Source organism: Notothenia rossii, assembly GCF_949606895.1.
Source record: "Notothenia rossii genome assembly, chromosome: 3".
In the NCBI taxonomy this organism is placed as follows: domain Eukaryota; kingdom Metazoa; phylum Chordata; class Actinopteri; order Perciformes; family Nototheniidae; genus Notothenia; species Notothenia rossii.
The window spans coordinates 20,779,207-20,805,305 of NC_136901.1; the positions used below are offsets into that span (position 1 = coordinate 20,779,207).

The 26,099-nt window shown below is 40.8% G+C and overlaps 1 protein-coding gene across 1 annotated transcript in view; it reads left to right on the plus strand.

Annotated features, from left to right (window-relative positions):
• The window catches only part of LOC307032072 (ankyrin-2-like), an 80,392-nt gene that overhangs the window by 41,942 nt on the left and 12,351 nt on the right, over positions 1-26,099 (plus strand). The window contains exons 27-45 of the mRNA XM_079669786.1: positions 667-705; positions 1,996-2,220; positions 3,603-3,701; positions 5,334-5,488; positions 5,606-5,817; positions 6,781-6,985; positions 7,093-7,189; positions 7,306-7,534; positions 8,029-8,154; positions 8,282-8,404; positions 9,016-9,048; positions 9,319-9,340; positions 11,894-14,356; positions 14,468-16,519; positions 17,021-17,098; positions 17,251-17,382; positions 17,525-17,674; positions 17,760-17,949; positions 18,582-18,642. Coding sequence (XP_079525912.1) covers positions 667-705; positions 1,996-2,220; positions 3,603-3,701; positions 5,334-5,488; positions 5,606-5,817; positions 6,781-6,985; positions 7,093-7,189; positions 7,306-7,534; positions 8,029-8,154; positions 8,282-8,404; positions 9,016-9,048; positions 9,319-9,340; positions 11,894-14,356; positions 14,468-16,519; positions 17,021-17,098; positions 17,251-17,382; positions 17,525-17,674; positions 17,760-17,949; positions 18,582-18,642 — 6,691 coding nt within the window. The remainder of the gene's footprint in view (positions 1-666; positions 706-1,995; positions 2,221-3,602; positions 3,702-5,333; positions 5,489-5,605; positions 5,818-6,780; positions 6,986-7,092; positions 7,190-7,305; positions 7,535-8,028; positions 8,155-8,281; positions 8,405-9,015; positions 9,049-9,318; positions 9,341-11,893; positions 14,357-14,467; positions 16,520-17,020; positions 17,099-17,250; positions 17,383-17,524; positions 17,675-17,759; positions 17,950-18,581; positions 18,643-26,099) is intronic.

Here is a 26,099-nt window from a genome sequence, read left to right on the forward strand (position 1 = left end):
ATACCTCTCTTGTTCCTAAAGTTTGGTTTTAAGAATAATTATAAAGTAATCGGCACTGTAAGCCTCAAAATACATTATTTTTGGTTTTATTCCAATTGAAATGTTCTTTTCAAAATCCGTGGCTTATCTAAAGAAAGAAATGTGGTTGTATGTGATTGTCTTCGCTCTAAAAGTGTGGATGCAGTAACACATTGTACAGGGTCGTGCTCAAAAAAAGCATTCAAAGGTTCATCTCGGAGCACCAGGAATGTTTCTTCCTGATCTGGATTAAAAAAACAATAGTGAAAGAAGCAGTATTTCTGCTCTTTCTGAGTCTGACATGAGAAGATGTATATCAATCTGAGTCTGACATGAGAAGATGTATATCAATCTGAGTCTGAAATGAGAAGATGTATATCAATCTGAGTCTGACATGAGAAGATGTATATCAATCTGAGTCTGACATGAGAAGATGTATATCAATCTGAGTCTGACATGAGAAGATGTATATCAATCTGAGTCTGACATGAGAAGATGTATATCAATCTGAGTCTGAAATGAGAAGATGTATATCAATCTGAGTCTGACATGTACTGCTCTGTGTCTCTTTTCCTTCTTCCTGTCTGCTCCGTTTCCTCTGAGTCTGACTTTTCATTCCTCTCTGTCTGATGTGGTTGTTGCTTTTAGCCGTTCCTCCCCGTGCCATGAACATGGAGACCACTGCAGGTGATCTTCTGCACCTTGGTTAAATATTTCTCCACCTCATCTTCATCGTTCTCTTCCTCCCCTCACAGTGTGCTCTCCCGGTGGAGAGGTGTTTTATGTCACTGTCCTCAACACACATTTCCTCATAGACTTTTTTGTCCGTCCACAATATGTCAAACCATTTTAATCTGACATAACATCTATTTTCACATTCCGAGTCCCAGAGTTAATATCTCTACACGGGCATATCATGTTACAAATAAAGTTTAAAAAACAACAACAATAAATTGTGGATAGCTGGACAAAAGAAGGCAGTGAAAGTTAATACATGTCATACAATGTCTTGTCGATTGTGCATCTCCACTAACTTACCCAGACCTGAGAAATATGTTGGCATAGGATAACTATTATTATATAAAGTCATTTGTATATTATATACCATACAGTAAAATGTAATCTCTGTCAAGCTGAAACTTTACTGTCATAACGTTTTAAATGAGACCCATCAGCAATGGAGAGGAGACACATTCCTTTAACAGTTCACTGGTTTGGTTTCTGAATACATTAACTCCTGTTTTTATGTCCATGTGTGTTTGTTAAAAACTGTGTGTGCTTTACTGAAAGGTACAGGAAAGTGTACATTATAACTGAGTAATGATCAAATAGTACACATCACATCATCTCACCCATATTCCCGCTCTTCGGGATGTGTGATCCATGTGTATTTGCCACTTTGCATGAGGAGTGGCTTAAGGCTATGAAGTCAAAAGATTTATAGCGATGAATTGTGATCATAATGGCCATTCAGTGTTGAGAAAATAGACGCCAAAAATATGGCTTTTTATATTTATGGTTAGTTTATCAGTATATTGTTATTTTAATCCAACAAATCTTGATTTTTTAATTTTTTGAAGAAAAATAAAAAACCGTTTGTACATTTTTGTGAAATTGACATTTCTAGCTACAGTACTGTAGCAGCTGAGTACTGAACTTTATATATACAGTCTATGGTTCTGAGCCCTTTTTAGGCCATTCTTCTTTTAAAAATAGCATTGGACAAAACATGCTTTAGAACAATTGTTCTGATAAAGACTGTATCATTTGGTTCAAAGCTTCAGCACGAGTAAGTCAACGAACCGTGAGTGTTTCATCAGTAAAAGTAAAATATAAACATTTTTCTTTCGAGATATTGCTGGAAAAGACCTTAGGCTAACAATCTACGAATTAACGTTGGTGTCTATATTCTCATCACTTAAAGTGATCTTTGCGGACTTTCTTTAACTTGTGTAAATATCTCCCGTTACGCCTCAGCTTCCTGGTCAGCTTCATGGTGGACGCCAGGGGCGGAGCCATGCGCGGTTGCCGGCACAACGGCCTACGCATCATCATCCCGCCCAGGAAGTGCAGTGCGCCCACACGGGTGACCTGTCGGCTGGTCAAGAGGCACCGCCTGGCCACCATGCCCCCCATGGTGGAGGGCGACGGCCTGGCCAGCAGGATCATTGAGGTGGGACCCTCTGGAGCCCAGTTCCTCGGGTAAGGATGACCTCAGGGAGGATGATGGAGAGAATAATACATGAGATAAAGACATAGAGAATCATGAGGGAAGGAAAGGAGAGGTAGAATGAACCATTTTCACTTGGTAAACATTTTAATGCAGGTTTTACACGTGTTTGATTTCATACATTTTCTTAAATATGCATTTGTAGACTTAGAGGGAATATAATTGGTAAGAGTGAAATCAGAAGTATTCTGGAAGAAGCGGTCGGACCTGTTTTACACTGTCTGCACGTTCAGGTGATTGACACTGTTCTGATTCCCTCTCATAAGGATCACACAACCTGCTACCTTTTCCTTTCAGATTCATTTAACCTCTGCCTCTGCATTACTAAAACTATTTCTGCTCTGGCTTTCTCCCAGCACCAGGGAGATGTTAATCTTTGCTCTTCAGCATGCCCTGTTTGATTTCAGCTGCAGTCCAACTCTATTTAACCTTCTCCCTTAACGCTTAATAAAAAACTCTCAATAACCCCACCTCAAGGACATAGATCCATCATTGGTTTGATATGTGGCCTCAAGTTCTGCCCTCTGCGGGCAATGTTTGTAATATTGTAGTATAAAATGTAAATGATGAATTTAGGTTAGAAATTCTAACATTTTCCAAAACTGCAAAATCGCTTTATGGCTTTTAACGATAAACCAAAGCAATCAAAGTTACTGTAGTGCAATAACACTTGTATTCTAATTTAAATCGACATAAAAACAGCTTTTACTACTATACACAATACTTATTTGAATAATTATTGAAAATACACAAATATATAATCATTCAGTTATTATAAATAATCCAACCCATTTTTTCATGTGCTTTAGTGTAAAATAATGTGTGATGAAAATAAAACATTATGAAACAATTGTATGATTGAAAGAATTGCATTGTTGATAAATAATACATATATTATCAGCAAAACATATTTGGGAATAAAAAGTGAAAACTGACAGTAAATTGAAATGAGTTTTTAAGTAATGATAAGGTAAGGTAAGTATTTGGAATTATTTAACTTTTGAACATAATGTAGCCTGTAATAATAATAATAATATTACATTTGATTTATATAGCACCTTTCATGCTTGACGCAGCCCAAAGTGCTTTACAGAGTATGACAAAAGATCACAATAACAATAAGAAACATAATTAAAATATGTAAAAACAATAAAACATAAGCAAAAATATATTATATTAAATAGTGTGTATGTATTTTTGTCATTATGGATTTTGGACCAAAGTGTGAATCATCTTATTCAACTGGTATTTAAGTCAATCCTTCCCAGTGGTTTTCGTATGTTGAATCCAAACCCAAACGTTGTGTGCTCTTTCTTCCTCACTGCTGCGTATGGATGTTTGGTCGATCACACAGTAAACTGCACCTCCCAAATGCCCCCCCGCCTCTAAATGAGGGAGAGAGTTTGGTTAGCAGAATCCTCCAGCTCGGCCCACCTGGGACCAAATTCCTCGGGTAGGGTGGACAGATTGGTTTTTCATATGAAACAATCCATGGATCCCGTTGTCAGTGCTTTATTTCACAAACCCTTCCATTTGGTGTTTTCTTTTTGCCTGTAGGTCATTGTGTTGTTGTCTCACACCAGTGTTTCGTACCCCTCTTCATCTGTGCTTATAACCCCTGCAATCACTTTACTGCAGCAGTACTTTGCTTTTCCTTTAAACCCTTCTTCTGCTTAGCCCTTTCCATTTTGAGTTTTTTCTTGCTTCCTTTTCCTTTGTGTTCTTAATCATTTTCTTATTTCATTGTGAAGTGTAAATGGTTGTTTGGCCTAAGAGTAGCTAGTGAACCAAATGGAATCAACAATGGTTTTTGGCAACTGTTGTTGGTTATGTTTTTATCTCCTTGTTATGAAAAGATAAAGTTGATCAGCACATTTTCTAAGAGTTATGCAGTCATGCGTGCTCCTTACTATTAATCAAGCCGGAAAATGATCTTCAAAACCAAATACAAGGTGAAAACATATTGAAAGCTTTGGTTATTTCTTTAGCCAAATGAAGTTAAGTTGAAGGACATGATCACATGACATAAGTTTTAGATATTGACACATCTCCTGCCACCACTAAACAACAACTAAAGTGTGAAGCTGAAGAATGTTAGCTTTACAGTAGCAGGTTTATGTCAACAAAATAATCAGATATTAGAAGCTACTTTCAGGTCAAAGAACCCTCAAAATACCATGTACAAATATCATCAGTCAAGCTTTATAGCTGTGTGTGTCCCATGTTCAATGTACATGTAGCATGCCTCCTTATGATATGTGTTGTAGCTAGCTTGTTGTGATTTAGCATATCAGGTAAGTATTCACGTGATATATCAACACTTTAACATTAAATATAGTGTACCTACAAGACATTTTATTATAAGAAGGGTAACTGTAAACATGTGACCCGGTGGGTATATTGACACATATTCACAATAGTGATTACAGTACAATAAGATAGTTAGCAACCAAGATAAGCAGTGGTAAAAGTCTGGAAAGTTGTCCAGATGCTAACCAGCCTAACAATTATATCAATTATACAAGGTAAACTCAACAAGTGTCACCACCTGGGATGACGCTTGCAAACAGAGTACTTTGCATTCCTGAAGTCAGACAGAAATAGTTGATACCCAGCATTTGCTTTATCAATCAGGTAGATAACATCATACACCTGACTACGTTGATCTGACACCTGTGATGGAAGTCCAAGTTTAAGATGCCAGACCTATTTTATATCCACACTTTATAGAACTATTTACATCAATAAATGATGGGTGTAGTACTGAAGGAAGTATAAACAACACTAACGAATTACCCAAAAAATATAACAAAATGTACTGTTGACACAAATAGACACGAAAGACTAATATACATCTTATGGCAATCCTACCACACACACACACACACACACACACACACACACACACACACACACACACACACACACCCACACACACACACACACACACACACACACACACACACACACACACACACACACACACACACACACACACACACACACACACACACACACACACACACACACACACACACACACACACACATGATCGGAGGCACTTATGTGTTGCTCCCCCCTCCAGGCCTGTGATTGTGGAGATCCCCCACTTTGCTGCCCTGCGGGGGAAAGAGAGGGAGCTGGTGATTCTGAGGAGTGAGACAGGAGAGAGCTGGAAGGAGCATCACTGTGAACACACCCAAGAGGAACTCAACCAAATACTTAACGGCATGGACGAGGGTCAGTCTCTGAGGGTGTGCCAGTAGACCACACCATGACTCTGGGAATTTAAAATGTTATCCCATATTACCACATCATTGTTCCTGACACATGTCCCTCTCTGCCATTCTCCTCCAGAGCTCGACACACCGGAGGAACTGGAGAAGAAGCGCCTTTGCCGAATCATCACTAGAGATTTCCCACAATACTTTGCAGTGGTTTCACGTATAAAGCAAGATAGCAACCTGATTGGTCCTGAAGGAGGAGTCCTCAGCAGCACTGTTGTGCCACAAGTACAGGCAGTGTTTCCTGAGGGGGCCCTCACCAAGAGGATCAGGGTTGGACTGCAGGTAATCAAGAAAAGCAGTGGCATAGTCCATACACCCCTAGGATATATGTTGGAGATGTGGCTTTGTTTCCATGTGTCTTATCATAGCAGTGCATACATGTTCAGATGTCAATCCATCAGAACTTCAAAAATAAAAAAGATGAACCAGTGGATGGTGCTAGATGAAAGTCAAAGGATCCCTGTTGTTGTGACCAAAACCCAGGGCAACATAACTGCCTCTATTAGTCAGATAATCTAAGAGAATTCAATCTAAATCAAATCTGTGTTGTTCCAGCCAGATGAGTAACCAAGAGATCACAAACATTGAAAGACATGGCTGTCTGGAAACAATGAATGACTCTGTCTTGTTGATACTACGGTAGATAAGTGTGTAGCAGGACAGGGGGAAAAGTAAACACACTCCTACAGACTGTACGGGATTATTATTTGGGGTTAAAAATACAGACATTTTATGTTGAAAGTGAATTTGTTGATTATAATTGTTCCTTTGTAAACTTCAGTAGCTAGGTCACCGGGCTATCCCTCTGTTTCTGGGTGTTTAAGCATATCATTTCTGGTGCCCATATTAAATGTATTCATTCTGGGATAACACCTGGGCTACAAGTGAATTCACCTAGTTGTCAGAAGATCAACAAATTCAGCAAAATAGCTAAAATTCATTATTTCAAGACTGGGATATCTGTACAAAATATCATTGCATCTGGGCTCCATTAAAATATTTTTGTTTGTCAAGATGGAGAAGGTTTAAACTATTTCCTGCTAAAAGAACTGCACTTTCAGGCAAATCAATACCATGGACATCTCTGCCAATGCCTGAACATGTGATTACATGGCTGTTTTATTTCAGCAACCCTTCTTTAAGGAGATTATCCTCAGTGCCTGGCCTTATTTTAGGAATCACCCCTGTGTAGGATTTATTTGCAACAACAAATAAGGTGTTGATTACTCTTGTCCACCCTCCCAGGCCCAGCCAGTCAATGTGGATGTAGTGAAGAAGATCCTGGGAAACAAGGCCACCTTCAGCCCCATCGTCACCCTGGAGCCTCGCAGGAGAAAGTTCCATAAACCCATAACCATGACCATCCCTGTTCCCAAGAACAACTCTGACATGGTTCTCAATGGCTTTGGAGGGGACACCCCCACTTTACGGCTGCTCTGTAGTATCACAGGTTGGTGAACACATGCAGATACACACACATACTGTAACTGTGAATAGACCAACTTCGCACACGCTCGCATTCTAATATGTCTATGTTATGCCTGTGTCCATGTGCAGGTGGAACGACGCCTGCTCAATGGGAGGACATAACAGGAACTACTCCGCTAACATTCATCAATGACTGTGTCTCCTTCACCACCAATGTGTCTGCAAGGTAACAGAAAGATAATATCTGTTGAATCACAACAAATGTATCAGTGATTTAAACTGGCTCTGATGCTAACATAGACCTAACTTTGCTGTTTTTCCCAATCCCATTCTGCTTTCTAGATTCTGGCTGATAGACTGTCGGCAAGTGCAGGAATCTGTTAATTTCTCCACTCAGGTGTACCGAGAGATCATTTGTGTACCGTACATGGCCAAGTTTGTCATCTTTGCAAAGACGCATGATCCCATTGAAGCCCGACTGCGGTGCTTCTGCATGACAGATGACAAGATTGACAAAACTCTGGAGCAGCAGGAGAACTTCATCGAGGTGGCACGCAGCCGAGATGTTGAGGTGAGAAGGAATGTTTCACTGACCGCAGAGGATTGGAAGTGTAACTCACTTTGCATTTAAAGCCTACCATCGGCATGTTGTACAAGCTACAGATGTACTATTGTGCCCTCTCATAGCCCTGAGTACAGTAAACTGAAATACAATACATTGTTGATATGAAATCATGAATAACCTTCTCAAAACACGATTGGATTACCATAAATGATGCACCCTAGTCTGCAGGTTTGGTTATTTGCAGACAAAGATGGGCCAGTTTAAGTCACAAGAACACCAAGGACATTTCGCAAATATGTTTGCTTCATCATAAAAAAGGTCAAATCTTCCAATATATAAAAGGGTCTATTTTCCTTTGAAAGTTATGTACAAAGGTCAAGGCTAGGGCTTCTGATAAATAGTTAGCACGTGTGGTTAAAACAAAACGGAATTGATTCTCTTGTTGGATGTATGTTGTTATTTAGTCCTCCTTCTTATCTGTGTGTTGTTATATTTGACAGGTCCTGGAAGGCAAACCTATCTATGCAGACTGCTTTGGAAACCTTGTTCCACTCACCAAAAGTGGCCAGCACCATCTCTTTAGCTTCTATGCCTTTAAGGAGAACAGACTAGCACTCTTTATCAAAGTAAGCACTTTACTTAACTTGAAACAAAGAAACCACTAACTTTTTGTTGTTGCTTGTATGAACAATAATTGATTATTCCGAATTATTGTAATAGCAGTGACTAATGCTGATGCTCTGGGTTTTGCAGATCAGAGACAACACTCAGGAGCCCTGTGGACGTCTGTCCTTTATGAAAGAACCCAGGAACTACAGGGCACTCACCCAAAATGCCATATGCCACCTCAACATCACCCTTCCATCATACTGCAAGGTAAGTCTGGGGTTGACTCAACAAAAGATGCTTAAGATTGTGTATTTCATATTTAATGACAACATTGTTTATATAAATTGTTATTTGTAAGCAGGGCCATACTGCAATCTTGACCCTCTTTTCTCCTTGACACTGTAATATATGCTAATCTTCCACTTGTGAATTATTACACCATTGGAAAAAATTACGCAAAATATGATCTTATTTAATTGTATGTTTTTATACATATCAATGACTGACATCCCAAGTAGTAAACATTTTAACTCTCTATCCAGGATTAAAGGTTGGTGTCCTTTGATCAGATTTGAAGAAAACTACATGTATTTATCTTAAAGTCCCAGGATTCACTTACCCAAACCAGTAACACGCCATGCTAAAGCGCACATCTCACAAATGATAATCTGATTCAAGCTAACAAGGTTATTTGTTTTACATCTTGAATATTTGTGTCATGCAGCTTTTAAGACCACTCTGGCTTTACTTGAAATCGCACCAGCTGGTTGTCTTCATCGCTATGTTAACCATACACTGCCTCTTGTCTTTTTCTTCCTTTAATATTGCTGTTTCTATCTGCACATCTTTCTGCTTCTCGCTGCTTCTTGCTCCCAAAGGATTCCGATTCAGATCAAGAGCAAGAGGAAGAGGTAAACGCAGCCACTGCTCCCCCTCCTCTTCTACTAACTAGCTCTGCTGATCTACCCTGTCCACTGTCTTGTCATTTTTTAATAGTATAGAAGTACATTTTTGATATATGTTGTTAATTGCAGTAGTGAATTGTCAGTAGCATAGCTGATTGTTGCTGTTATGTCTATAATTTGTTCTTTTCCTGAAGTAGCAGTCATAATGCTAGTAGTACTTTTAAAATATTTGCCACATAAAACTAACTGTGATCTGTTTTCCATGTTGTTTTTCAGACCAACAGAACGCTTGAGAAATGTAAGACATATTTAACATTTTATTTTCCTCTATAACTACTACTCAAATATTTGCTCTCTATAATAATACTGCATGTCCTTATTAACGACACTAATATGACAGTAAAGCTGATATTGTATGGATGATTAGTCAAATGTAGTTTAACATGTGTTCAGAGGAATATCCAGTTTGATACACTGACACCCCCCAGCAGAGCCCTTAGATTATTCATAGACCATTTACATCTTTTCAAAGCCTTTTAAGCTTCATGTATTTTTTGTCCTGTCACACAAACCTCCCATGTCAATGTCATGTTTGTCTTAAGGCTTAACTTCATTTTTTACATTCCTTTCTTTACGATTTCACACCTGCCTTTTTGTTTTTAATTGAACTCATTCCCCTTCACAATTTGAGATTGGATATTTGAAGGAAGAGTTAAACTCTACCGTCTAAGTATGTACATGACATTTAAACGCATTCATTCTGTGGTGATGTTTATTTGACAATGGCCTCTGATTCTGTGCTGACTAATGCAGTCATGAGGCCATTTGTGTTTGTCTAAACAAACAGTTGGAGTGGGGTTGTTATTGTTACATCAGGCAGCACAATTTCACTGGGTTTTGGCATTATGGAGCTTTTACCTGCTCAGATTACAAGAGCCAGAAGAACAAAGAACAATCAACTTTCTATGGTACAGTATAGAATCAGACCTCTCCCAAAAATCACAAAAAAACGTTTGGTATGTGTATTTATCGAAATTGTACTCTTAATTTAGTCATTTTAAAGTGACATTAAAATACAGCTTTTAATGGCATTTAACCTAGACTCTGCACTGAGCGGATCAATGAGACTTCCACCAATAGTTGTATCCACCACTGCTTGTGGGAAATATGACTTCCAATCTGTTGCAGTTTGTCACCATCTGGCAGCAAGAAGGGAATAAGAGAATCTTGTACAAAATGGAAGAGGAGATGCAATGTCACTGGACTTCAGCTGCTGATACGGCGTTCCCCATCCTAGTAATGTCTTTGTCCCACTGCAGCCTGCGTCCCAGCGTTGGACTAGCACTTCTGGCTATGCAAATTCCAAACATTAGTTGCTCACGCAACTCGGAAACTCCATGCTAGTGAGATTAGGGGCTGGAATAATAGTATTGCTCCAGTTGTAGTCCTGTAGCGTAATGATAAAGTAAAAAGTAGTTCACCTCCTGACCCACCCTGAATCCTCCCCCTTCTACTTTCCTACCATTGTTCATCTAGTAATGAGAAAATGACTCAAACAGAAACATGAAAAAACAATACTCTGAAAAGCATTTCATAAAAAATCATTAGAGATAGCCCATATTATTCATAAAACTTACTGAATATACATGGATGATATGTTACTGATTAAATGTTCATATATACGTTTTCAGGAAAATGTGTATGATACTAATACTGTATGTTGTACAGTAGCAGTAGTCGTGTATATGGAACAAGAACTCACCACATTACTGAATCCAGACATACTAATAAGCAGCTTTTGAACATGAACAACTAATATTCTCTAATTGCAGATTTCATTAATACAGTTACATTTCCACTCACTCCATTCACCCTTCACCAAGACCTTTCCAGCATCCCTTCCATTTGCTTTGCCTGGAAATAACTTGCCTTACATAACTGTGTATGTGTGTGTGCTTGTATGGCTGTAATATTACATGTAGTATAATTCTTGATATTGAATGTTAATGTCTTCTGTTGTGGCTGAGCTGATTTTTTTTATGTTACAGCATAACACAATATCACGCTTTTTTTCTCTTTTTTTTCAGTTTTTATTAAGGTATATTTGAAATATTTAGTTAAACATAAGGCTGAGAGAAGGGCAAATGGAATTTAAGTACCCCATCCTCCAAGATGCCTCTTACCAGTATACCACAGATCATTTTTTCTCTTTAATTTCTGTGAAAGTAAATGATCTGTTATATTATTATTTTTCTAGAATGAAAATCAAGGCGAATCATCATATTGTGTATCACTTGCTCTCTTTTTTTAAGACACTACCCAGCCATTTAAGTTGTTTTCAAGCCATTTTGCCTGTTATTACATTGACACCTGTCATGCATCCAAGCAATCTTGAGATGTCCTTTGTGTTTCTTTGTTTCATTTGCTGTGCTTTTTTTCCATTGTAATAATTGGTTTCTTGGTTTACCTGGTTTCTCTCATAGTATCTTTGAGTTGTTTACTATTGATTTGTCGTGTGTGTGTGTGTGTGTGTGTGTGTGTGTGTGTGTGTGTGTGTGTGTGTGTGTGTGTACGTGTACGTGTACGTGCGTGCGTGTGTGAATGTGTTAAGTGTATAAGCAAGTTATTTCCTGATCATATCCTTATTTAGCCTTTGCTTTACCACAATTCCCCAGAGACATATTCAAGTATAAGCCAAATTCCTCTTATGCCCTGATGTAGAATCATTTGTGAATTTGTTGTCCTATGATCCCTGTTCCAATCCTGTCCTGACCACATTCTCCGATGTCTGTCCCCTTTCATTTGAATTTTTATTTCTTTACTCCTTACTTGTTCTTCTTCCATATGGAAGATGAAGAGACGCCGACATCAGCCCTGAAATCAGAGCTGATTCGAGAACCAGACCTTCTATCCGACGTGTCAGAGATGAAACAAGATTTGATCAAAATGACTGCCATCTTGACTGCAGACACCACAGAGAAATCCCCTTCCTTAGGAAGGTGTGGTGCAGAGAAAGGGACTGAGGATGTTTCCGGAGAGCCATTAGAAATAATGGAGAAGGACTTAGAGAAAGTCAAAGAGGACCTAGAGAAAGTCAGTGAGATACTCAGGAGTGGAACCTATAAGGGTGAGGCAGCTGAAGAGACAGCAAAAGCAACTAGAATGTCAGAGGAGTGGGTTCTCCTATCAGAGAGTGAGATAAAGGAGGCCATGAAGATGGCAGCCTTGGAAACTCAAGAGCCTATCTTACGTGAAAGTAGAGCCAACCGAGGGGCTCCCAGACCAAAAGCAATAAAGGACAGTGGTGACCTTAAAGAATACCTCCTGGATGGATCAGTGGGCTCCAAACTAAAAGTCAAAAAAGAGCCAGCTGTCCAAGAAAAATTCACTGAAGTTGTCCCAAGCAAAAGTGCTAAACCAACTACTCCAACCAAAAGTCAGGACAAAACAGCTGCTGGCGATGTTAAGAAGCCAGTCAGGAGGAAGGGAAAAGATCAGGGGCAGGCAGAGGAATCCACAGAGGCAGGTGCTCTTCTAAGTGTGCCTACAGCTCCTGCCCCAGCATCACCTGTCTCTCCAGTGATTGAAGAAACACCCATTGGGTCAATAAAGGATAAGGTCAAAGCCTTACAAAAGAAAGTAGAAGCAGAGCAAAAGGGTAAAAAGGTCACTGGGAGCAAGTCTTCACAATTGCCTGTTGCGCGCAAGCCTTCTCCAAAAGCCAAAGAAAGCCCTAAATTGAAACAGGGCCCCCCTAAATCCCCCAAAACTGAGTCTGAAAAACTTGAGGAGACAATGTCAGTCAAAGAGCTGATGCAAGCATTCCAAACAGGGCAGGACCCCTCAAAGACAAAGTCTGGGCTATTTGAGCTCAAAACATCCACAATGTCAAGATCAGAGAAATCCACCAAATCAGATACCATCCAGTCAAAATCCATGACCAAAGCAATAAGTTCATGTGTCTCTCAAGAACGAGAATTATCTTTGGATTCCAAACCTCGCAAGAAACAGACCCCTCAGCAAGACAAAGAGATGAAACATAAGTCAGTTGCTGACGTTCATTCAGATCTAACTGAAACCACAGACTTTAGAAATTGTGGCCTTGATGATAGCTCTGACAGCTCAAAACGTGAGGCTGTGGCAGACTCACTAAGTGCCAGTTCTGGAGATGGAACCCCTCATCTGAGCTCTGAGGACAGTTTGAAACATGAGGGTCTTGCCACTCCAGACACTAGCCCAGATAGTCTTTCTCCCAAAATTGGACAGCAGACCTCTACATCTTCAGCAGTAACTGCTACAGCATTCAAAAAAGAAAGCAAAGACACAGAGAAGCCTGGCAACTCTGGAGTAGAGACCACTGGTGACCAACTGTCTACAGAATTGACTCTCCCTGTTGCTTCCAAAGATGCTGCAGATGATCACGCTAAAAGTGAGTCCTTTTCTGTTAAAAGCAGTGATTCTAAGCCACCTAACCCTCAAAAACGTACAAAGAGAATTTCAGAGACTTTAGAAACGTTTCTTAGTGATGACGAGAGCCCTGATCATCAGCTAACATTACCTTTAGTTGGTTATCCAGCCTCTAGATCCTCTTCACAGCGTCATGACAGCTTAGAGTTGCCTTTAAAACAAGACTCAGATACTCTTAGTCCATTTGCCGATGACTCCTTATCAATAAGCCACAGAGACTCTCTAGATGGTAGTCCTCTCATGGAAGAAAACTCCTCCCATAAGTCCCCAGATTCTATTGAGCCTAGCCCGACCAAGGAGTCACCCCCTCATGACTCTTTAGAGAGTAGCCCTGTAGAGCAAAAAAGCCACCCATCTTTCCCATCATCTCTAGGTCTGCCTAGTAACTCTTCTAGACATCCAGGTCCCTCCAAAGCTACAGAATTCCCCCAAGATGCTTTGTGTGGTAGGCTGCTTCGAGACCAAGAGGCTAGTGCTGACGATGAATGTTGTGAGCAGACATCTCAGATGACAAGTTCTGGTAAGAGTCCCCTCTCCCCTGATACTCCTAGTTCTGAAGAGGTAAGTTATGAGGTAAACCCCAAACCCCCTGAACATACATTCCTCTCTGTTCTATCCAAATCTGCTGTCATCCCTGAAGACCCAGAAGAAGAGGATACATCAGAAAGCTATGAACCTATGAGAAAAATCACCCCAGAGGATGAGATGTTTAAGATGGCAGCCAAAATAAAAACATTTGATGAAATGGAACAGGACGCAAGGAGCAAAATGAACTCTAGAAAAGATTTGGTTTCCTCAGCATGTGCCAAAACAGGGGATGACAGCTATGAAACAATAGAACACACAAGTGAGAAGCTTTCGCAAAGTGAATGTGGGTTTGAAAAACCCGCAGAAGATTCAAAGTTAGCTATTTTTGCTGATCCCCATATTAAAGTACAACCTCCCTCTCCTTTTTCAGCAGGTTTGCATGATGGATCCCACAACAAAGAGGTCATGAAAACAAGAACAACAGCCACTGTCATTTCAGAGGGACCTCACTCTGTCTCAGACCAGCATCACTCAGGAATAAAACTGGAAACTGCACAGGAACAAATAGTTTCACCGTCTGCAAAAGTTGATAAAGACAGTATTTCCAAAAAGGGCTCTGCCACACCACATGTTGAAAACAGGACTGATGAGCAAAAGGAAGAGTGCTTAAGGAAGTCAAAAGACAACAGCGAAGATGATAAGCTTGGTCAAGAGTTAGGGGTTTCTCAGCCACAGACTGGTACGATAAAACATGTCAAAAATGTAACAGATGAAGTGAAAGGAGATCAAAAAGAGCAACCAGGAGTGCCAGAGGCTGGTGCCTCAGGTGAAGCAAAGGACATGTTTATACAGGAGGTCTGTGTATATGATGACACAGAGGATGATGAAACACTAGAACCTCCCAGAACTGAGTCAAAAGGTGTCACTGCAAGGGTAGAAACGGACTCATGGTCTGCCATGCGGGAGGATGATGATACCTTTGCAGCTCGCGTCAAGGAGGAGGAACAGAAAATACTGAATCTGGTTGTGGACCGCCAGTCTCTGCAAGCAACTCCAGACACAACACCTGGTAGGACACCAACAGAAGAGAGCACTCCTACCAGTGAGCCAAACCCTTTTCTTTTTCAAGAAGGGAAGCTTTTTGAAATGACCCGAAGTGGCGCTATTGACATGACGAAGAGGAGCTATGAGGAAGAAGGAGGTGGTTTTGCCTTTTTCCAGATAGGTGATCAGCCTTTAGATGAGCCTCTCGTAGAAGAGGCCAGGCAAGAAAGTATGAGATCAGCAACAGAAGATGAAGTTGGCCTCAATCTAACAATAGAGGTTAAGAGTGAAGAGACTAAGACATCAAAAGAGGAAACTGATTCTCAGCTTCAGTCCCCACCTGAGGGTGATCAGCCAGCCTCTAAAGCTGATCCCACCAAATCTAAAATCCCTGAAATGAGCCTTTCTGCTTCATCCAAAACTGCAAAGAAAGATCAGACATCACCTGAAGGTCTAGAGACTAAAACAGACAAAAATGTGAATGAAGGATACTTAGATTTAGAAAAACAGTCCACTGACCAAATGATAACAACTGTACAGACAGCAGAAACAACAGTCACTAGATCAGTTTACTCTGAGCAGGGCGAAGAGTCTTCTGATTCCTCTCCAGAAGAACCACAGTCAGTGATAGAAGCACCCACTCCAACAGACAAAACCAAACAAATTGCTTCCTGTGGTGTTAAAAAGATTCCAGTCAAAACACCATCTAAGTCTACTTCTCAAGGTCGGGGTAAATCCACAATTCCCTCTCCACCTCAAGCAACCTCCTCTTCTACCACTCTTAATAAAGAGGCCTCCTTCATTTCTGAACCTAAATCTAGAATTCCCATTAAGTCTAGCACTCCCAAGCCTGATTCTCCTGCCAAAACTGCTCTATCTACCCAAGATAAAAAGCTTAAGGTCCCTGTAAAAAAGGATTCAAGGAGAAAATCTGAGACAGATGCAGGTCCCTCTTTGGACATCAAAACCAAGACACCATCTTTCAAAGCCAAGAGCTTCTGTGAGGCGGAGTCTACCACACCATCTGCCAAGAAAGAACAAGGTCGCCCATTGAGTGCTGATTTAGCTAAATCTAAAGGTTTCCAGTCCAGATTGCCAGTCCGAGGCAAAAGTGGTCAATCAACTCATTCATCAACAACCATGAAAGAGAAAAGTGAGCAACAAAAACAGTCCATTGATTTCTCTGAGGAGATAAGCGATGAGGCAGCCAAACTGGTGGCAAGGTTGACACAGGCAGAGACAGAGAAAGAACAAGAGGCTGCAGCTGCCAACTCAGATGATGAGAGCAGTCTCATTGATCCATCACTCATAGAGAGAGATACTTTCCCTGAGATGCAGTTCCCTCCCTCAGGAGACGTCTTTCCCATTAGACCACTGTGGGATGACCCTTCTGAGACACAGATGCAGCGAATCCCAGATGATAAAGTCCAAAGTCAAGGTATCCCCCGAGCTTAAGGGGCTATTCTCTATCTTTTGTGCGTCACTAGTGAATTGTAGCTGCTAAGGTGCTGCCTCTCTGTGTCTTGTAGTTCAGTCCTATTGTAGTTGAAGAAGTCATGTGGCTGTGTTGTTTGAACTGTGTTTGTGTTGGAAATGATGTTTCTCTTCCCCTCTATGTGTGCTGAATATCTCAAGATTGACTTAAAGGCTTTTTGGAACTTGTGAAAACAACTTAGTGGCTAGAAAACTATGAAACATTAAAGATTATATACTTATGTACAAAAATGAAATACAATAAATGTTCTAATGGTTAATGTATTTTTCTTAATCATAGTGTCACTACAAGGTATTTTGGCTTTTTGTGTAGTTGTTCTTGGCACACCACACTTTAATATGTCCTAATGAATTAACCAAACTGTTAGTATAACAAAAACAGGAAAGCCAATGAAGATACTATTTGTAAATGTTCATTTGGTATAACTTGCAGTGGTGTTTACAGTAGATCCACAGGATGAAGAAGAGAGAAAAGAGCAACGGTTGGCCATTATAGCCGACCACCTGGGCTTCAGCTGGACTGGTGAGTCACACCTTAGTAGCAAAGACATCCAACTTACATTAAATAAACATTATTAGTACAATGTTGGTCGGCTTTCAATTAAAATAGTTGTAATCTTTTAAATGTATCTTTTTACCATCTTAATCATTAAACATTTGTATATTTCTCAACAGAATTGGCTCGGGAACTGGACTTCAGTGAGGAGAGGATCAACCTGATTAGAGTTGAAAACCCTAACTCACTGCAAGATCAAAGCCATGCCCTTTTGGAACTCTGGGCAGAAAGGGAAGGACAACATTCCACAGGTTAGAAATAAGTAGGGAACATAGTTTTCATAATTATTGCTCTGAAACACAAGTGAAGTAGAATCTCTCATTTCATTTGGAGAAAATATACTTTTTCAAATTTGAAGGTGGAACTTTTTAACTTAGTTTTTTGTTTTAACAGAAACAACACTGATCAAAAGATTGACTAAGATCAATCGAATGGACATTGTTCACCTCATCGAAACCAAGATACTCAAGTCCACTGAGGACGACACATCATCACATACCTATGCAGAAATAGAGCGGACCATAGCATTGGATCATAGTGAAGGTGCACAAGTCAATGTCAATTTGAAGCAGAATAATGATTAGTTGATATATCTATGTAAAAAGTTCTTATTGATTTCCTTTTTCAGGTTTCTCTGCCCTTCATGAGGACATTGACAGCCCCAGGCCCGGCAGGCGTACAGAGGCTTCACGTAGGAGTCCAGGCTCGGGACAAGAGGTACCAATGGTGACAGCAGAGGACCTGTCCTCCAGTTTGTCATCACTACACGAAAAAAAGGCCCATAAAGAAAAACTACAAAAAGAGATGGAGAAATCATAGTAAGTTACCTAACAACATGAATTCATGTGACCTGTTAATTAATCTAATCATTATTAGGGCTTTGGCATTGTCTGGATTTTATTGACATTTTTATGAAAATTTGAGATTTTATCATTCCCCCGGTCTCCTCTGATGTGACACTGCAACCTGCCTGTGTGACACAGTGTCTAACCATATGTGTCCAACACATGTCTTGCAATATATCTGACAGGTGCCCATTTGCTTCACTGTTTGTACAAGTATAGAAATCATAATTTCATTTAAAAATCTACTTTCTATACCCTGCTTCACAAACAGTAAACTGACTTCCCTTTGCTCCTCCCAATCTGTCTCACAGCCCCGGGGGAGTGAGTCGGGGATCTCAACTCTTATTAATCCTTTCAAAACAAAATGTGTTGCTTTGCGCAGCACGTCCAGAGAGAGCTCCAATGTACATGTTAAGGAACCGATAAGCAGAACCCAAATAATTAGTTTTTCTTTGGATACCCAGTACTGGGCAATTGATATAGGTTCTTCCTCAGAACCGAGTTTCAGTTCCCAACCCTAGTCATTACCTACCAGGGTTATTTCTGATTTGTCTTAACTTTAAAATGAATAAATTGAAATTAATTGTTGTTTTGTTTTACCACAGCTCATCACAAAGAGTATATGAAGAATTGACAGATACCGTACACACAGGCAGTTTGAAACAAGTAAGTCCTTTCTTCACATTGTACCGCACAACTCCATACAACCTCCGATCCCATGTGATAGACCCTGTGTACAAAGGGGGACCCAAGTTAGGTGGCCAGATTACCCCATCCCCTCACCTCACTATTGAACCCTGTGATGATGAGGGTGCTGCTGCATATGAAGGGGCAGAGGGGGGAGACGAGTGGAGCTTGGAGTGTCTACAAACCACCCATTCTGAAAACGATGATCATCTTATGTCAACTTTGCCCCGGCGAGAGTCTTCCAATATTTCTCGAACAGGTGTATGCGAGAGTCCATTGTTGTCTGTGATCGATTTTGGAGATAGCTTGAATGAGTGCGATCTAGCTGAGCAAGACTTCAAGGAAATGTCCATTGAGCTAAAAGGAACCGTTGAGGTGTCTGGAAAGATTTGCTCTACACTACAACCTGCAAGTCAACAAAATGTTCTGCCTTCTTCTGGTTCTGCTGATGCAACAAGACACATGGATGAAGTTTCACATCGACTCTATAAAGTCTTGTATGGATATGATGTTGAATTGACAGGTTCCAATAGTAAGGATTTGTCGGTGGTGCCTATGGATGCATCGCGAGAAGACATACTTCGGGTCCCAGTCAGGGAAGATGCAGTTGATGGAGCAGCTGGACACACACACACTGATCTAGATTTTTCAAAAGTTTTGCCTGATATTTATAATTCCCAAGTTTTAATTTCAAGTGACCTCGATGAAAAGTCTCTTCTTTGCACAAATCAAACCGACACTGCCACTCACACACTAGCATCTCCCTCTGATGACAGTTGTACCATCACAAGTTTAATATCTCAAAAACAGGAACAATTAAGCTCAGCTTGCTTCGTTCAGGTGTCACATGACTCAACTTTGGTTCATTCGGAAGATAATGCAACGTCAGTTATAACAAGAGCTGAGTATAGGTTTGAGAAAACACTGTCATTCGAAAAGAGTGAAAATGAGGTTGTTGTTTCTGTAGAGACTACACCTGATATCAAAGCTACCAGGTATAGGTCCTGTTTACCAGAATCAACATCTGAAACCTCTAGTGAACGTCCTCATGATGGATCATCTTCACCGGAATGTGTGACTGATGAGGAAATTGAGCTGCATTTTCTTGCACCTGATTCTCATAAACCTCCGTTTAGGCCCTTGTCTCCACTACCACCACCTGTTTTTCCATGGGAAACTGATAATGGTAGGGTTGCAGAAGCCCAGGGGCAATTAATGCTGAGTTCACAAGGAGACACCTTTATGCTATTAACATCAAAAGCAGAGGAAAGGCCGTTAACACCAATGGTTTCCAACAAAAGACCATTTGGAAGGGAATTATCAGGATGCAGTGATTATAGTGGGGAGAGATCAATCCCACCACCATCAATAACTTTCGATATAGACGACAGAGCATCGTCACCTAGGTCTGCCATTTTAGAGACAATGCCGTGTTTCTTTGCATCTTCTGAATCCAGTGACTGCATCACAGTTCAAGTCTCAGGGTCTTTTAAAACCTGTCAATATAGATCATCATCCCCTGAGTCATTGTCGTCAGATTTGGAATTTGAATTTGCACTTTTTTCATCAAATCCTCTTGAAGGCAGGCCCTCATCCCCAAAATCTTGGACATCTATAAATGAATATAAAGCACTGTCACCTGATTCACCTGTCCCTGAATTCAGTCGTGACTGGCCTGACTCAGCTATTGCAATTATAGGGGAGAGACCCTCTTCAGCTCAATCAGTATACTCAGATGTAGAATATGGCGCCATTTCTCTAGCATCTGCTAATTGTGAAGATAGAGCTTCTTCCCCTTCCGCAGCTGGACATAAATCAAACTTACCTGAACCATTATTATCTGATACAGAGAATAAACCACCAACACCAGTGGAATCTGTTTTTGAGGATGATGATGATGATTGGGTTGTTATATGTGCATTTGATATTGATAAAAGAGCACTTTCACCAGATTCAGTGCCTGAATACAGACCGATGTCTCCTCAGTCAGCAATGTTAGATATTAGGGCATCCTCTCCAGAAACCTTAAGTAATTGTCTGTCCATAGATTCTGCCATACCACAATATACACCATCTTTGCATCATGCTGTTACTATTGTTGATCCTTCATCATCGCCAGAATCTGCGTTTTCAGACACAGAGTACGAGGCCCGACCATTGCTTTCATTTTTTGAAAATAGGCCATTATCTCCTGACTCAAGTTGTTCTGTCAATGATTATGGGTCATATTCTGTGTCTGACCTACCTCTTGAGAAAGACATAACGCTTGAAACGACACATGATGAAATTGTTGTAGAAGAGGCTTGTATTGATAAGCAGTATGAGACAAACACAATTGTTGAACTAGAAAATTCAAAATCTCAGGAAAGATACTCAACCTTTATTATGTCAAAACCTGAAGAAATTCCCATTAAACAAGAAACAAAAACTTCCAAGATAAAATCAGTTGTATCTGATTGCAGTCAGTCACAACAAAACACTTTTACACCAAAAGCAGAAGTTCAGCCTTTGTCAGGTATTGAAACCGAAAAATCTCAAGAGGTGTGTGATACAGGATACTCAAAGGATGACGTGAACAATCCCGTAACTGGGATGACAAAACCTGGAAGAAAGAAAAAATCTACGAAACCAGTCAAAACTGATGAACCTGTGCAAAATGTTACAAAATATCAGGAAGAATCATCAAAGAGTTTGGTTACATATGAAGAGATACAAGGCTCTGTTAGATCCCTGTCACCCGTTTTGTCTCTAGAAACAGCATCTGAGAGAAATCTAGCATCCTCGTTGGCATTTACTACTAAAGTTCCAGAAGTTCAGCAATTACCTGGAGTCTCTTTGGTTTCTGAACCTCAGCAGGATATACCTTTATCCTTAACAGAAGATTCAGTGCCAGTCCACAGTTTAACATACGAAGCAGAACTTTGGAAGCTCATCTCTCAAATTCGTGACCCACAGTATGTAGGAGATACCTACATGAATAAAATCGGAGTGGTTCAGTTTGCTAAAACACAAACTGAATCTTATCAGTCAAAGTTAGACGCAAAAATTAAAGGTTTACCATCCGAATATTACCAAAGACGGCAGTCTCAGGATTCTGAAGCAGAATATAGACCCATGTCACCACAATCCCTGTTGGTGCTGGATACACTTCGACCAGACTCCTCCAATTCAAGAATATCTGTAGCTAGTCAGGAAGCCTTAATGCCTGATTCCCCAGTGCCTCAGTACTTTGTTTCTCTCTCTGGACCTTCTCAAGTTTATCACAGATCAGATTCAACAGAGTCAGTATTGTCAGATCTGGATCTGGAGACTGATGTAAATATTTCATTTCTTTTTGAGAACAGACCAGCATCTCCTGATTCAGTTACATCTGTAAACATTTACAGGGCACTATCGCCTGAGTCACCTGTTCCTGACTTTAGAACTGGTTTACGAGAATCAGTTGTAATTGCTAGATTGGATCGATATTCCTCTCTTGAATCAACCACCTCTGCTCTGGAAATGGTGTCTCCGCTATTATTAACAGAGGACAGCCGCTCTTCCCCATGTTCCCTCGATGAAAACGGGCCACTTTCAACTGAGTCACCAATTCCTGTGTTTGGACAGGCTTTAAATGAATGTGTTGCTCAGGCAACACTGTCAAGATCCTCCTCACCTGTTTCAGTTTGTTCACATTTGGAGTATGGGACTATGTCTCTGTCACAACTGTCCTCTGAATTTAGACCCTCCTCACCTGACTCAGTAGTTTCTGGATTTGACTGTGACTCACCAATACCAGAATTTACTGCAGGGCTGACTGAATCAGAATCAGTTATTACTCCTCGATCGCCTTCACCTGACTCATTGGTTTCTGATGTTGAATATGCACAAACAAGTGTAGACATAGGTATTAGCGAGCAGAGAACTGACTCACCTGAATCACTAGTATTGGATACCACAGAGAGACCATTGGATGGTAGTCTTCAAACCTTACCACTTAAGGCAATAAGGGTACCAGTATATAGACTTGTTTATGATGCTGATCTTTGGAAGCTTATTTCTCAAATACATGATCCTCATTATGTTGGGGAGAAATTTTGCAGTAAAACGGGTGTTTTTGAATATGCTGGAACAAGAATCGAGTATGTTCCGGATGATTCAGCTGTGACACATGGAGAGATTGAGGATTGTATGACGTTGAAAACTACAGATTCATCTGATGCAGATGTTCAACAAGCAATGCAAACCAAGATCGGGAGGCAAGAGAGCCCAGCGTTAGAGTGCAGCCCTTTATCACCTGGGTCTCTAATAACTGAAACAGATGATTCCACTATTGAAGAAAAATTGTCAGCTAACGATGATTCAACGTTAAGATCAAACCAACTGATAAGTCAACTAAGAGACCCTCATTACATAGGAGACACTTTGGTAAGCAAAGTTGAAGCGTTTGAATATGAGAATATGAAAAAAGAATGTGTTCTTTTTTATTCAAATGCAGAAGACACAGGAAAGCCAATGTCACCTGACCCTGAGTCAGAATATACATCCCCGGGCCCAAAGTTATCTAGTGTTTCAAGATGTGATTTGCAGGAGCCAGGGATCTCTGTGGAAGAGTATAGACCTGACACTAAAGATAATAAAGATGTGTCGGACTCATTAGAACTAGAGGTTGAGGAGAAACCAATGTCACCTGATTCTGAATCAGAGTTTAGGCCTTTCTCACCTGCATCACTAATGTTCATTTCAAATATCAGATCACCCTGTTCTGAATCATCTGACTCTCTGAATGCATTTACAGCTCTTTCACCCGACTCACCTATTCCAGACTTTAGACAGGTACTTCAAGAGTCCCCAAACACATTCACACATTATAGATCCTCTTCACCGGAATCAGTGCTGTGGGATTTTGAAGAGGAAAATGAGTCATCTTTCCCAATGGTCACAGAACGTCGATCTTCTCCTGATTCCTTTGTATCTCTGAGTAAGTACAGAAGACTTTCTCCTGACTCTCCTATACCTGACTTCAGACAGGCTTTGCTAGAAACACATACTGAGTTTAATGCTTTCAGTCCATTTTCACCTGAATCAGTGGCCTCAGAAGGAGAATGTAGTCCTTTGATTCAACGAATGTTTGATTTTGAGGAAAGAGCAGAATCCCCTCTATCCGGGGTGTCTGACGCTGATCTTAGATGTCTGTCTCCTGATTCTCCAGTGCCCCAGTACACTGTGGGTGCACCAACTATGTTAGGAGTAAGATACGGATCCACATCACCTGGTTCAGTATTTTCTGAGGAGGATTTGGAGACCAGTTTGTGCATCCCTTGGCTTTTTGAGGACAGAGCAGCATCCCCTGGTTCTGCTGCACCCAAAGAGGAATTTAGACCTCTTTCACCAGACTCACCCATTCCTGACTTTTCACAAACACTGCCAGAGTCATCTTTGTCCCATATGTGTTCAAGGTCTTCTTCACCTGAGTCAGAGTTGTCTGATTTTGATGAGGACATTGAGATATCTTTCCCAATGGTCATAGAAGACCGATCTTCTCCGGAGTCCTTAGAGCCTCTGAGTAAATATAGAAGACTTTCTCCTGATTCTCCTGTACCTGACTTCAGAAAGGATTTGCCAGAGACATATTCAGAGTTTAATGCTTACAGGTCATTGTCACCGGAGTCAGAGGCTGCAGAAACAGAACATACTCCTTTGATTCCGCAGATGTTTGATTTAGAGCAAAGAGCAGAATCTCCTCTATCCGGGGTGTCGGATGCTGATCTTAGATGTTTGTCTCCTGATTCTCCAGTACCCCAGTACATTATGAGTGGACCCACTATGTTAGGAGTAAGATACGGATCCACATCACCTGGTTCAGTATTTTCTGAGGAGGATTTGGAGACCAGTTTGTGCATCCCTTGGCTTTTTGAGGACAGAGCAGCATCCCCTGGTTCTGCTGCACCCAAAGAGGAATTTAGACCTCTTTCACCAGACTCACCCATTCCTGACTTTTCACAAACACTGCCAGAGTCATCTTTGTCCCATATGTGTTCAAGGTCTTCTTCACCTGAGTCAGAGTTGTCTGATTTTGATGAGGACATTGAGATATCTTTCCCAATGGTCATAGAAGACCGATATTCTCCGGAGCCCTTAGAGCCTCTGAGTAAATATAAAAGACTTTCTCCTGATTCTCCTGTACCTGACTTCAGAAAGGATTTGCCAGAGACATATTCAGAGTTTAATGCTTGCAGGTCATTGTCACCGGAGTCAGAGGCTGCAGAAACAGAACATACTCCTTTGATTCCACAGATGTTTGATTTAGAGCAAAGAGCAGAATCCCCTCTATCCGGGGTGTCTGACGCTGATCTTAGATGTCTGTCTCCTGATTCTCCAGTACCCCAGTACACTGTGGGTGCACCAACTATGTTAGGAGTAAGATACGGATCCACATCACCTAGTTCAGTATTTTCTGAGGAGGATTTGGAGACCAGTTTGTGCATCCCTTGGCTTTTTGAGGACAGAGCAGCATCCCCTGGTTCTGCTGCACCCAAAGAGGAATTTAGACCTCTTTCACCAGACTCACCCATTCCTGACTTTTCACAAACACTGCCAGAGTCATCTTTGTCCCATATGTGTTCAAGGTCTTCTTCACCTGAGTCAGAGTTGTCTGATTTTGATGAGGACATTGAGATATCTTTCCCAATGGTCATAGAAGACAGATCTTCTCCGGAGTCTTTAGAGCCTCTGAGTAAATATAGAAGACTTTCTCCTGATTCTCCTGTACCTGACTTCAGAAAGGATTTGCCAGAGACATATTCAGAGTTTAATACTTGCAGGTCATTGTCACCGGAGTCAGAGGCTGCAGAAACAGAACATACTCCTTTGATTCCACAGATGTTTGATTTAGAGCAAAGAGCAGAATCCCCTCTATCCGGGGTGTCTGACGCTGATCTTAGATGTCTGTCTCCTGATTCTCCAGTACCCCAGTACACTGTGGGTGCACCAACTATGTTAGGAGTAAGATACGGATCCACATCACCTGGTTCAGTATTTTCTGAGGAGGATTTGGAGACCAGTTTGTGCATCCCTTGGCTTTTTGAGGACAGAGCAGCATCCCCTGGTTCTGCTGCACCCAAAGAGGAATTTAGACCTCTTTCACCAGACTCACCCATTCCTGACTTTTCACAAACACTGCCAGAGTCATCTTTGTCCCATATGTGTTCAAGGTCTTCTTCACCTGAGTCAGAGTTGTCTGATTTTGATGAGGACATTGAGATATCTTTCCCAATGGTCATAGAAGACAGATCTTCTCCGGAGTCTTTAGAGCCTCTGAGTAAATATAGAAGACTTTCTCCTGATTCTCCTGTACCTGACTTCAGAAAGGATTTGCCAGAGACATATTCAGAGTTTAATACTTGCAGGTCATTGTCACCGGAGTCAGAGGCTGCAGAAACAGAACATACTCCTTT